General features: G+C 36.6%; 1 protein-coding gene across 4 annotated transcripts in view; it reads left to right on the top strand.

The window, feature by feature from the left end:
- Positions 1 to 307: 307 nt before the first annotated feature.
- LOC114278484 (autophagy-related protein 11-like) overlaps positions 308 to 14,788 on the top strand; it is a 28,639-nt gene continuing 14,158 nt past the window's right edge. The window contains exons 1-3 of one of the 4 annotated variants that reach the window (XM_082896667.1): positions 308 to 722; positions 917 to 2,355; positions 11,836 to 13,516. In XM_082896667.1, coding sequence (XP_082752793.1) covers positions 1,412 to 2,355; positions 11,836 to 13,516 — 2,625 coding nt within the window. In that variant the 5' untranslated portion in view covers positions 308 to 722; positions 917 to 1,411. Of the gene's footprint in view, positions 2,356 to 11,835; positions 13,517 to 14,788 lie in introns of all 4 variants that reach the window. The other 3 variants (XM_082896669.1, XM_028220524.2, XM_082896668.1) reach the window with 3 other exon arrangements.

The raw sequence follows: 14,788 nt of genomic DNA, 5'->3' as shown, positions 1-14,788 counted from the left end.
GGTTACGGGGGTGGTGGGGAGGGTGAGTGAGCGACGAACGATGGGGTGGCGTGGGGCTTCGATTCGAGAAGAGAGAGGCTGAAGGGAGGCGACAGAGGGAGGCGACGGAGGGAGGAAGGAGATGATTGGAGGGGAGGCTCTGTATTGGGTATTAGGGTTAGGGTTAGGGTTAGGGTTAGGGTTTTGGTTGGAGAAGAAAGGGGTTTTGGTTGGAGAAGAAAGGGATGTTTTGGTAATTTTATTTTAGAATAAAAATGTAATAAAAAAAATGTCATTAAGTGTGCGAGGAGAGAGGAAGTGGTGTGTCCAAATAGAGGCTCCCCCGTATTAGTCGAGAATGGCGGTGTAATTTACCAAAATGTTACTCCATATGTGTTTATTATGTTACTCCAGATAGAATGTAATGCAGCTTGAGTATTTCTCTGTTCTTCCAAAACTTAATTGTAGAGGAAGAACAGACTACTTATTCTGCTTCAGGTCGATGCTTACTTCCCCTTGAAGGTTATCCTGACGATAAAAAAAAATCTACTCCAGATATACGAGACCTTAACATTTATTTATATACTCCATATATAATAATATAACACTCGGAGGGTTTCGTGATAAACTTGTTTTCAGCCAATTCCAAGCAAATCTCTCTCTCTCTCTCTCTCTCTCTCTCTCTCTCTCTCTCTCTTCACATCATTGATTGTTTCCTCTATCTCTTCTTTATCGTCTTGGCTGTAAGTTTAAGATTCTAGCTGAACCCTTCCTCGGATTTTCATTGTTTAATTTTTTATGTTTTTAATGTATTGTTTCTTATTCTGTTTTCCACTGTAAGAATTGATTGATTCAATTTTTTTCTGAGACGAATTAAGATTTTGTGCCGTCAAATTTAGGGTTTGTTGATGATATCTTTTTTTTTTTTTTTGGGTAGGTATTTGTTGATGGTATCATTGGAGGTTTTTCCAAGATTTGGGCGTTTGTTTTTGCAGATTTCTATGGTGGGTCGGACGTAAATAGGGGTTTTTTTTTTTTTTTGGTTTATTTTTTGGGTGTGTGGGTCTGTTGAAAATTTGGCTGTAATTGCTGATTTCCTTGGTGGGTCTGAGATATTTAGAGTTTCATTGTGCAAAATTGCAAAATTGGATTTTCATCGATAAGATACTTTTTGGGTTTGTTAGATTTTGGGCTGTTTTGTAGATGTCAATGGTGGTGCGGAAATAATTGGGTTTAATAGGGGCAAAGCCTGGAATTGGAAAATTTTCTATTTGGGTGAGGGTATGTCTGGGAAGAGGTGAATTGGTTGTTCTATGTTAATTGTTGAGTTGGGTCATTGTTTGATATCGTTACTTGGTAATTGTTGAATCAGTTGTTAGATCCTGATAATTGTGTTTTCTGGGTGTGGAGTCCATTGTTTCTTGAGGATAAGATGAGTTCAAATGTGTCAGAAGCTATAGTTCAGAGAGGCAAACTTCTTGTTCATATTGCCGAGAATGGACACTCGTTTGAACTTGAGTGTGATGAATATACTGTTGTTGAGGCCATCCAACGGTTCCTAGAATCAGTGTCTGGGATACCCTTAAATGACCAGCTGCTTTTGTGCTTGGACATGAAACTTGAGTCACAGCGGCCACTTTCAGCCTATAAACTACCATCTGATGACCGTGAAGTGTTCTTGTTCAATAGAGCGAGGATGCGGAGTAATTCGATTCCTGCTGCTGCAGAGCAAGTTGAAATCCTTGAAATTCCAGACCCTCCGTCACCATCCTCCTCCCATAACCCCCACCCACTGGATGATGCTTTGGACCCTGCACTGAAGGCATTGCCTTCTTATGAGAGGCAATTCAGGTACCATTACCAGCGTGGACATGCCATTTACAGTCGCACACAAGTGAAATTTGAGACTTGTGAGAGACTCTTAAGAGAGCAGCAGGTGCAAGAGAGGGCATTAGAGATTGCTCGGGGTAATTTGGATCATTTCTACAAGATGATTCTCCAAAATTACATGGATTTTATGAAATGCTACTCACAGCAGCATCGGAGCCATTCCAATCTTCTGGTGAATTTTGGGAGAGAGATAGAGAAATTGAGATCTTGCAAACTCCTTTCTGTTTTACAAACAAATTCACGCAAGTGCTTATTTGATTTTGTGAAGGAAGAAAGCTTGCGAAAGGTGGTAGAGGATTGTAGCAGTTCACACAGGCAGTTTGAGAATAAGGTTTTGGAATTTAAACAGGAATTTGGAGAACTAAAACGCAGTGCTGAACAGTTGTTTACTAACAAAACTTCATTTCTTATTAGGGAATTGGAACTTAAAATCAAGGAGCACCAGCGATATATTGATGAGCAAAAATGTATAATGCAAGCTTTAAGGTTCCTCTCTTTCCTACTGGTTCCTTTTTATTCCCATTGTCATTTGTTTTAAAATTGCATATTTTGCTTATTTTAAATGTCTTGCTTGTTTTAAAATTTGCATGGGTTGTAGCCATTTGGTCGTATTGAAATCTGATATGTTTTTTTTGTCGTTGATAACTCAGTATCTGGTCCATTGGACCAACTAATGGTTGAAATCTGATATTTCTTTTAATGGTTGTGCTTATTCATTTTATACCCATATTCATTGGGCTGGGCATGTGACATTTTACAATTTTTCCCCTCTTTATGTGTATATTGTGAATAATTCACCTATGGGGGTGTTTACATATAGTTCACCTAAGGAATCTGTGTAGTGCAAGATAAATGATGGGTTCTAGCAGCTTAACAAGTTATTGAATTTTTGTTTTTTTAGCATGTTTGGGTTCGAACCTTTTTTTTAGACTATCTCTGACTTGAGTTGAAAGGTTCTGTTTCTTGTTTTTTTGGTAGGTTGGGGTTGAGGTTGGGGCTGGTGGGGGTGGGGGTGGGGGTGGGGAATGTTGGGGTTGGGTTTGGGGTTGTCTTACATGAGCTCATTTGGGAAAGATCTTCTATGCTTTGATGCCTACATTCTGCAAAGCAAGTTCATGATTTTGACATTGTTCAATTAATGCCAAAGCAAGAAAGAAAAATGAGGGGAAACAAAATAAAAAATAAAGGAAACATAAGCTGAAAACATGAGCAGTGGAATGCATGTTAAATGTTTGCTAAGGTCTGCATGCGAACCCCCGTGCTAGGGAGGAGGGGGCAAATTGAGGGTGGTACCAACCTAATGTTATTGTAGATCTTGTCAAATTTGTTTTGTTTCTTTATCTATCCAAAAGAAAGGAGACAAAAATGAAGGTCTATAGCCAATGTATAATTTGTACGAGCTTAGTTTTTGTCCTGATGCTGTGGGGCTTCATGTGATTGCTTCATCTGACTAGAGTTCATAAGCCATGTTTTAGAAGACACTTTCTACTGTTCATGCACCAAAATAAATATTGTGTTTTATTTATCCCATTTTGCAAATTCCTACATGGCATATGAGTTCATACTGCATCATCTCATTATGCAAATTCTTACCTGTTGTAGGAGGTCATACTATGTCATTTGCAAGTGAAATACTAAGGGCTCCTTCGGGAATTGGCTATTTTATTTGTCTTTTTATAGAAAGACGTGCAGAAAAGTATAACTCATTGATAAGGCCTTTTTGTAGAAGGCATTGTAAAAGAAGGTTTCAGAAACCATAGTGTATTGAAAACTATTCAGTGTGTTTGGTTTCAATTTTTTGAATTCAGTTTTCTGAAAACTGAGCTTTTTGTTTTTCGTCTGTTTTTTTTTTTTAGTGTAAAATTTTAAACATTTTTTTTTATACTTTTTTAGATGCACCTTACTTAGATGTATCTAAAAAGTAAAATATTTGTGAAAATATATTTTAAAAAATTAATAAATACACAAAAATACAAAAAATATACTGAATTTTTTTTTGTGTGTATTTTTGGTATTTAGTGAATTCTTTAAAGATTTTTTTCATGAAATTATACTTTTTAAGTGTATTTATGTTAGGTGTGTCTAAAAATTAAAAAAATTACTTAAAATATTAAAAAAAATTCAGTAAAAACAAAAAAATATGAAAAATAAGAAAGTAGAATTTTCTGAGAATTGTTTTCAAAAACACAGGAAACAAACATAGTGATTACTCTTTTTTTGGGTGGGTAAGTAAAATTTTGTAACCAAAAAAAAAAGATATACAATAGGCTCAATAACAGTCTGGAAAGGCACAACAAGCCCTTTAACATGAGGAAACCACCACCACTAGGGGTGGGCGTGGGTCGATTGCGGCCACTGAACCTCCAATCCGCCATCCGTCTGCCAGATTGGTCGATTGGAGAAAATCAATTCGCATCCGTCCGCCAATCTGGCGGATGTGGATTGAGCAGTTTGGCGGTTTAAAATTTTATAAATTTTCAATATAATTCAACTTGTGTACTTCCTCAAAAAAAGAAGAATAAAGTATTACAGTCAATGAGTTAAAAAAATATTACAATCACTGCATGTCTCATCCAAAGCAAAAAAGTTTGAAACTTAAGCAAAAAAGTTTGAAACTTTAGAATATCACAATCGCTGCATGCCTCATCCACATACTATAATCACAGCATGCCTCATCCACATAAAGTATTATAATCTGTGGTTCTTAAAATATAAAAACAATTCAAACAATTAAAATCATGAACAAAGTAGTAGTAGAGATTGTATGTCTCTGTATTGTTACATCTATATCTATTTTTGAAAACAAAAACCAACCAGCATATATCATATTTTCTATTTATTATTTTTAGAGATAGATTTAAAAATAAAAAAATATAGATAAATAATACGTTTATTTTTTTCAATTCAAAAAAGATATTCAAGTTGAAATTTTTTTTTCAACAGAATATTTAAACTCTTTTTTAATTGAAAATACAAACAGAATATTTAAATAAACTCAAAACACAAAGTCTTATAAATTACCGTGGTTTGGCGATTCGGTTGTGACCAAAGGAATCTCAAATCCGCCATCCGTCCGCTAGATTGGCGGATTGGAGAAAATCAATCCGCAACCGTCCGTTCGTCATCACGCATCCGTCCAAAATGCGGTAGATCAGCTCGGTTCGGTCGGTTTTGGCAGATCGGTGTAACCGCTGCTCACCCCTAACCACCACCACCACAACAACAACAACAAAAAATCCATAAGCACTACAAAATGAACTATCACAACTTGAGAGCCTAGGAAACAAGAAACACGAAAGCAAAACCTCTCACAACTCGAGAGACTGGGTTACTTTTCTGCTCCCACCTTGTCCACACTTAGAACTTATATATCAAGAGGGAAGGTTATCCCACAAGCCAACTTCAAAATGTCAAGCTTCCCTTTCAAATTTTTATGGTTTTCTCCTTGAGAAGTCCAACCTGATTTCACTTTGACTTGAGGGGAGACAACAAGGTTCTAAAAAGCGGTTGCGGTCGCCGTAACGGTGGCGGTGGGGCGGTTGCGGTTGCGGGGTGTAAAGGCCGTAGCGTAACGGTTGCGGTAATCGGAATCGTGAATTTTTTTATTTTTTGCAAAATTTGAAAAAAACTTACCGATACGCACATTTTTTTTCCATGATCATATTTATTGGGTTTTAAAATAAATATTGATCAATTTTTATAAATTTTTAAGTTTGATCCAATATATTTCATATTTTTAAATCACTATAAACTGAGTTTTTTACATTTTATTTTAATAATTAATGACTTTATATTTTACAAAAAATAATCACTAACTATTATATATAAGATAAACAATGACAAAAGTAAGAGAATAAATAAAAGTCTAAATATATATATATATATATATTAATCAAGCCAAATAGATAATGACCACACTTATTATTATTATTATTATTTTCAAACAATATATAAATAGACAGACAAACAAAATGGTTGAGTGATAATAGCTGAATAGAATAGCATAGATCTCACAACTTCAACAAATCAATAACATGTTCTTCATCTTCCCTATTCTCTCTCTCTATCTCTTGTTCTTCCATCTTCCTTCTTCTCTCTCTATCTCTTTTCCCCCATTTTCAATTTTTTTTTTTTTTTTTTTTTTATGTTTTTTTGAAAGAAGCAATTCAGAACCGTTACGTAATGGTGCATAACAAGCCGTTACGGCCGTTACGGCACCGTTACGACCTCTATAGCAGCCGCTACGGCCAATACACCTGTGAATCTCAATCACACTGCAAAAGCGGCTGTAACGGGTGGCGGTAACTACCACAACCGTTACGTAACGGCGTTACGTAACGGCGTTACGTAACGGTTGCGGCCGCTTTTTAAAACCTTGGGAGACAAGAATCAAGAACACTAAACATGTTAGCACTCTGAGAAGCTCCAAACGCTTTAGATAGATCTTCCATTTGTTACTTTGCATCCTTGTCATTCTCACACCAATGTTCTTTCAATAGCACGCTTGGTTGGAACCTCAACCCAATCACTCAAGGAGGCTTTATTAATGACCTCTTTTTTCCTTCATTATTGCTTTATGGTAGTTGTAACAATAGGAGAAGAAGGGCATGCTTGTTGGTTGTGCCCAAAAATTTTTGCAATTCAAAGACCTTTTCGGCCTCCAAAGAGTCTCTACCCTAATTTCGTAGGGTTCTCCATAACCCAAATCAAGATTAAAAGACTTTGGGATGTCATACGAAGCTTGGATTTGCCAAATCCAAGCATATGCAAGTCTACTCCTAGAGTGAGTAGCTAAATCGATATTTAGTGGTTTCCCAATTGCACTAGCAACAAAGCTTAGTCCCTCCTTGGCCTAAAGTTCAAGCCGGACATTAAAATATTAACCCATATCAGGGCGCTAGAGAATTCTTGTTTTTTCAGTTGCACTCTCAGGTATCAATGTTTAACTATTAAAAGTTTCCTTAGCGGGATGAACCATTTTTAAGAATTTTAGCAACCATTTCTTCATCTTGGAATTTTAAAGATTAAGAAACCATTATCAAGAGCAAGAACCTCAACAATCATTTTTTCATAATTTGTCAGCACAATTCTTAACAAAAATGAAAGGGTAAATTTTCGCTTGAAAAGTACCCAACTAAAGCATGATGCCATTGAGACAAACTTCTCTTAGAAATATTAGAGTGAACACTGACATTCTCCCCTTGCTTAACCAAGTCTATATTATTGGGTTTAAGACTCAAATCCATCGGAGTTTCTATGCAAGGTTTTTGAAATAAAGAAGCCCAAATAGAGATATTGGGTTTACCCAGTAGCGGAGCCGGCTAGGGGGGTCACGTGCCCCCCTCAGTTTTGATTGATTTTTTTTGCATTGTTTTCACACAATATGTAGTTTATTTGGTACTCTTGGAGTGTCATTTGGTGTTATTTATGTGGTGGTCTAAATCAACAATATAGTGTCAAATTTTATGAATGGAACATAGTAACTCATTATTGTTAGGTAATTGGAAGATAATAGGTGAATGACTTTGTGTGAGTTGCGATTTCTTATATCCAAAGTATCACGTCATTAACACCACATAATAATATGGGATAATGTAATAATTTCTATTCAAAACACATTTTTATAATCAATGCTATCTCTCTAATATTGTTCTATAAAATAAAAATTTTATAATGATTTGTGCTATAAATGATTTGCTTCTATTTTCTAAAATTAAGAATTTTAATTTGTAATTTTTGTGCTAAAATTGCATACTTACATTACTATTGTGTCCGAGTTATTCCATATTATTATAAAATTTTGATTAGTTGCTATTAATAATAAATAATTAATTTTTATGCTTAAATTTAGCTCATAAATTTATTATTATTTTATTGCTGATCATCAAAAAAAATTAAAATTATAAAGTGCCTCCTCTATCTTAATTTCTTGGCTCCGCCACTGGATTTACCTGTATCACTTGCCCCATTTATAGTTATTGTAGTTGATCCATCATTCAAAGAATTAGGCCCAACAAGCCTATCTGATTGCACTTGGTCTAAATCTACCAATTCTAGATTATCTGGTTGGGCACTAGACCCAATTTTGTTTACCTCGAAAGAAGCACTTTTCACATCACCAAGCTCTTGGACGCACGTACCGGACCATGCGTGGACCTCACACGCCGCCTTCACTACATTCTTGACGGCCATAGAAGCCAACAGGCTAGACTCTCCACTCATTCCCGTTGATTGCAAACCCACCATTGCAACATCCTTAGAGACACCATCCTAATTTTTCTTATACCTTCTATCTATCATCCTATGGCTTGCCTCAGTATTCAACTAATCCCCCATAGGAGTACTGACCAAAGGGACCCCATGGCTAAAGCCGGCCATATCTCCCAGTTAATTAGAGACTGTATTGAAGTATTCCACACGTATTCCCCCTTCATCGAAACATCCTTTGTTGTTAACCATATTGATGCTCTTCAATGGCTCTTGTTGTGGGGGAACAATGTTACCACACAAGCATAGTCCCACACAATCACAGAAATCTCCATTGTTTGTGACTCTATATCCGATTCAGCTGGGGATGTTGCTATTTTCTTTGAGCCCGCAATGTGTAAATTGACGGAGTGCCTCATCCTACCCATCAGTAAATAGAAACCTTTCTTGATGAGATTTTGGATTTTTTTACCCATAATCAACCGGTATACAAGGTGTTTGATGAAAAGCTAAACAGAAAACCGAACCACATATCTTCCTTTCCTCCTATTCTCTTTCTAAATGTTGGATTTTACCAAGTATCGATTATAGTTTGAGAGGAGAGAGAGTACAGAGAGAAGTTCTTCAAGGGAAAAAAGGCCATTTCCTCGTTTAGGGTAGTTCTACCACTTTGTTCGCTGGTTAGAGTAGTTTTTTCACTTTATTTTGAATAGAGGGTAAATGTGTTTGTGAAAAACGCTTTCATGAAAATGTGGTTGATAAATAATAATATTGCTCAAATGCATTAATCAACTATTATGAAAAATCACATTTAGTAAACACTTTTAATTAAACAAGTGTGCCATTTGCCATAATGAAACAACGTGCTTATCAAACGCATGTTTAGTAAGCATGCTTTTAGTATTCATTTTTTTTTATACAAGTCTTAGTCCACAAATGTGGGGCTTTGAACTAAATGACTTTTTATTATTTTTTTATCCAGGAATTATTTAAGAATATGTCAAAACTTAAACTATTTCCCAATTTCAAGTTTTGTTGACTTGTAAAATAGGTTTTTGTTCCTCACATAAAGCAAATTATGGTGGCATCTCATTAATTAACTGTTCTCATTCATATTAGAATTGACAAAAATTTTCAAATTAAATTCAGCAAACCTCAAAAACTAACTGTTGGGCTCACCTATAGCCATGGAAATGCTTAATCACTGACAACAAGAAATGAGGATTGTTTTTTTTTATTGTTTTTTTTAATTAGGGGATTAAGGCAAAAATTCATATGAACTTTTTTTGGAGTTTTGAATAAAAAAAAATTGCATAAAATAAAATTTCAAAGCGATCCACTACAAAATATAAAAGGAAAGGAAAAAAAAAAAGCACGGACATATTTATAGAGTGTAGTCAGGATGTGAATCTGTGTGGAAAAGATGTGAAATAGATTTTTGGAGCAACATAAGGTTACAATAGAATAAGTAAATGAATAAATCTTGGAAACTAGTTTTTATAGTTTGGGTTAAGCTCATCCCCTAATTGATCTGCTTTGATAATTTACTGAGGGTACAAAATGAAATGTGTGATCTTAGCTTATAAACTGGCTTATTTTGTGAACATATTTTTGTTTTTAGTGAATTTTATTTTAATTTTGAGGCAATCTTTTTTTTCTTGTAGGTTGGTCTACTCTAGAAGATCCTAATATTTGACAATCTTTAACTTAGTTATCACAGCAAACCTATATTAACTTGTAAATGACTATGCATATATTGATTATTAACTAAAGGGATGAACTAAACCAAAACTGGTCCCTATAAATGACACCAACATGAGTCAATGCGACCTCTAGGCCAAACTGAACCCTCTACATGCTACCCTATGGGAACTTGGCCATCAACAATTCTGCGCCTCCTAGACAAGGCAATGTGGATCAAACTCTCCCACACCCAAACATGTAATAATTGAAGATAGTATATGTCAATACATAAGACGTTATAAAACATAATACCTGAATAACTACGTGTACATGACTATTAAAGCAATTGTGACTTATCTGTAACAAGATAAGTGGGCCACCGATCTACTTTGCATTGGGCTTAGTTGCCCGAGACAACATCCTATATAAACACGCCAATGTAGCGCCATCCCAATTGTACTTGACGATCTTGTTGATGTCTCTTAGTAATGGCAAATACATCAATTTAACTAGGTTTTGTGACTTATCGGGGTCAAGGCGCCCCCAATAAGCCGCAAATAATATGCTATAGCGATGCATTATCTCCTCTGTTGCATCCTCAGGAAGCACATTGAAATGCTGTATTTCTATTTGGTCTTAAGTTGACCAAATACGAAATCCATGGCTGCTGGTGCTGCTCCCAACAACTACGTATAAATCCACCCACTGCTTGATCGTATATGATGGGTCAGTGCCAGTAACAGGGTCGCCATCAACAGGTAGGATGAATAGCACAAATACATCTTGCAACGTGACTCTGGCCTCACCGATAGGAAAATGGAACGTAAGCGTCTCCACGTGCCACCTCTACGAGAGCTGTGATGTGTGGGTGGTCCAATCTAACTGGTCTTATATGGTAGACCCCGTAGAAGCCTGCACGAATTAGGTAATGCAGTACTCAATGGTCCAATGGGGTGCCTCACAAACCACCATTTGCTCGTCGACATGTCAACAATGACTGCTTTTGCTCCTGCATAACATGAGCAAGTGTATATTAATATTTGTAATAGACAACCGAACTCAAGCATGAATTACAATGAAAAAAAGAAGAATCCAAACTGAATGATGCCATATACTATCTTCTCGATGGGGATGAATCAGTAACAGAACCTCCTACGGTAGATAAGCCATAAAGCCTGCAAATGTTTTCATATATCAAATCAATGAAAACAACAATATCATGCGTATTTAAAGTATAGAGAGTCACGGACAACATATTCAAAGGGTAGCATCAAATGAATCAAATAAAGCAATATCACGTGCTTACAAAGTATAGAAAGTCACAGACAACAAATTCGAAGGGTGGTATTAAATGAATCAGATAAAGCAATATCACAGGCATCAAATCAGCCACATAAACCAACTAAATTATCATAGTGAATCATCTATTCTACATGTTGATAAATTATTGTTACCCCAACTATGATATATGAAAACATAACAATAGACATATACCTCAAGTCTAATATTTTGTATCAACAATGTCTTCAAGATGTGCATACAATTCGCATTGTCAGCCACTTCCTAAAGTGTGGCTACTACCTCCATTTACGTATGAATACTCGAGTCCCAAGGATTATCATGCTGGTATTCGTGCTGAATGGGAGTTTAAGGTGGCAGAACAAGAGAGATTGTGTTATGTAACTTAGGGGTTTTTTTCCATCTTGTCTATGTCTGATTGTAAAGGCTTCATGCTCAAATTGGTGCTTATGTTTGTTCTATTTGAAATATTAATTGCTTGTTTTTATTATCTTTCATTCAAGGATTCAGGAACTTATTAGTTTTATAATGAATTGATGCTTAATCTGCTTGAAAATAAGATAATTATGAGGTCATTTTAAGAGGTGTTTCAATGGATGCTGATTTTTTTGGTTTGTCCTATTAACCTTTAGCATTAATGAATTACTTAGTTTAGAGTGCTCAGCGTTCTCTATGTCTCTTCTGTTTATGTCAATACTAGTACTCAGTTTTGCTCTGTTGTGGTTATGTATATTATATATTTTGCTTTGATATCAAAATTTGTTTATATTTGTGCAGCAAAGATGTAAATACAGTGAAGAAACTTGTGGATGACTGTCTGACTAGCCGATTATCCTCTTCCCTCCGTCCTCATGATGCAGTTTCAGCCTTGGGTCCTATGTATGATGGCCATGACAAAAATTACCTTCCTAAGATGCAGTCTTGCGAACGTGCAATTTCCAATCTGCTTGATTTCTTCTCGGAAAAAAAGAATGACATGAACATCGTTGTGCACAGTTACATGCAAAAGATAGCATATGTTCAATACACTATCAAAGATGTGCGCTACAAGTTTTCTGTTTTCACAGAAGCAATTAAGCGTCAGAATGATCAATTTGAATACTTGAAAGTGGTCCGTGGGATTGGCCCTGCATACAGAGCATGCCTTGCGGAAGTGGTGAGAAGAAAGGCTTCAATGAAGCTCTACATGGGCATGGCTGGACAACTGGCTGAAAAGCTTGCAACAAAGAGAGAGGCTGAGGTCAGGAGACGGGAGGAATTCCTGAAAGTACATAGTTCATGTATACCTAGGGATATTTTAGCATCCATGGGATTGGACGATACTCCTAGCCAATGCGATGTCAATATAACTCCTTTTGACACTAATTTGCTTGACATTGACATATCAGATTTGGACCGTTGTGCGCCCGAGTATTTAGTAGGATCGTCACAGGGTGAAAAGCATGAAAGTTTAAAGGGTTCATTTTCCATGCCTAACAATAGTTCTCATTCAACTGAAGTTGAAGACAATATTGTGTACTCCTTTGAGAAGTACGACGCAGAGGAGCACCTTGAGGGTTCTGAGTTGGTAGAGGTTGCTGGAACTAGCAAATTGGAAGTTGAGAATGCAAAGCTGAAAGCGGAACTTGCTTCTGCAATAGCCCTCATTTGTTCCTTCAGCCCTGAAGTTGAGTATGAATCACTTGATGACAGTAAAGTCGATAGTTTACTGAAAAATGCAGCAGAGAAGACAGCTGAAGCCTTGCATCTGAAAGATGAGTATGGGAAACACCTCCAATCTATGTTTAAGGTAAAACAAATACAGTGCGAATCATACGAGAAACGCATTCAAGAATTGGAGCAGAGATTGTCCGATCAGCATATGCAAGGGCACAGGCTTCCAGTTGATAAGACAATCTCGAACTTTGCCCTTTCAACTGTGAAGACTGGTGATAGCAAATCAGAAATCTCAGGTGATGCAGAAGCCCACATGACTTGTGTATCTAGTGAATCTGTGGATGAGGTTTCTTGTGCTTCTAGTTCTTTGCATGTCAAATTAGGGCTTTTCCCTAAACAGTCAGGCAAAGCCTTTGAGGGATTGGATGAGAATATGATAGATTCCTCTTCAATGCTGAATCCTCAATTGGACTCATCAATGCTGGAACTACCTCATGAACAGGTGCATGCCAATGACAAAGCTAGGAATGATACAATGGTAGCAGACGTGAGCATGGCACTGGCAACCAGTTGCACTGCTGAGAGCATGCCTCAGCTCCTAAACAATTTACCTGCTGAAACAGCAGCCGAACAGAATTTGGATTCTAAAGCTAGTGGTGATCTTGTGTTGGAACTGCAGAATGCACTTACAGACAAGTCCAATCAACTGAATGAAATGGAAACTAAGCTGAAAGCTCTAGAGGAGGTTGCCAAGCTTGAGATGGAGTTGGAAATCAGTCGGAAACTCCTGGATGAATCTCAGGTATTAGCAGTGGAACTGCAAAATTTCTGTTACTTCGATTTATATGGAAAATTGCATAACTACTAATTGAATCTTGTTTCTGAGAACTGTTTTCTTTTCATTTCATTTCATTACCAAACTTGTTTGTTTATATTTGAATATATTGAGTTAGATTGTTGTGATGTTAAGTTAGGAGATTAACCCACCCCTGCTTTTTGGTCCCAACTTTCCAAGAAGTTTAACTGTGAGTCAGATTTGAGTGATCCTTTCACAATCTTACCTAGGGCTGGTAATGGAACCCACCCACCCAATGAAACCATCCCGTCCAACCTGACCCAACAAGCTGCGGATGGTTCCGGAGATATTCACGGTTGGTAATGGATTTAAGCAGCTAGATCTAGCAGTTTCACGGTCAGCGGCGGATTGATGAAATCTGCACCTGTCGAAATCAACCCACCTGAAATATTTTAATATAAGCCTTGTTAGATAGCTTTATATACATTGTTGGGTCAATTTCCTAATAGCTTAGGCTTTTGAGAAAACTAGTAACTTAGCATGGTATCAAAGCTCTGATTGAAAGAGGTCTTGAGTTCAAGTATCTCCGTTAGCATTTGATATTATGTCCCCATTTGATTTCTTCTCTCTGTTTGGTTGTTTGTTTCTCCTTCTGTTTGTCTTTTCGTGTGCAAGACGGGGTTGTACGTGAAAGAGGGTGTTAGATAGTTTGATTTACCCTTTGTTTTGGGATAAATAGATAGCTTGATATACATTGTTGGACCCATTTCCTAATAGCTTAGGCTTTTGAAAAAACTGGTAACTTAACATGCCTTTTATCTCTGCATGATGTTTATTGATTGGTAGAATACCCTAGCTTTAATTACATATCTGTTTGTTTCCCTCATAGTATTAAAACAAACGAATCAATGCACTCTCTCTCTCTCTCTCATGTTCCCCATAAACCCTTTCTTCTTCTCTCTAATCCCTTCTCTTCTCCAAGCCTCCCATCTCTATTATTCCTTTTCAAAAACCCTTCATCTCCCCCATTCTCACGTTTTGAAACCCTAAAACATGAAATCTTCTTGAGACTCTCTTCCACGATTGATAAATAGATAGCTTGATATACATTGTTGGACCCATTTCCTAATAGCTTAGGCTTTTGGGAAAACTGGTAACTTAACAAGCCTTTTATCTCTACATGATGTTTATTGATTGGTAGAATACCCTAGCTTTGATTACATATCTGTTTGTTTCCCTCGTGGTATTAGAACAAACGAATCAATACACACACACACA

This window comes from Camellia sinensis, chromosome 12 (assembly GCF_055761805.1).
Source record: "Camellia sinensis isolate YWXY chromosome 12, ASM5576180v1, whole genome shotgun sequence".
NCBI classification, from domain to species: domain Eukaryota; kingdom Viridiplantae; phylum Streptophyta; class Magnoliopsida; order Ericales; family Theaceae; genus Camellia; species Camellia sinensis.
This window is presented reverse-complemented; position numbering and strand designations above follow the sequence as displayed.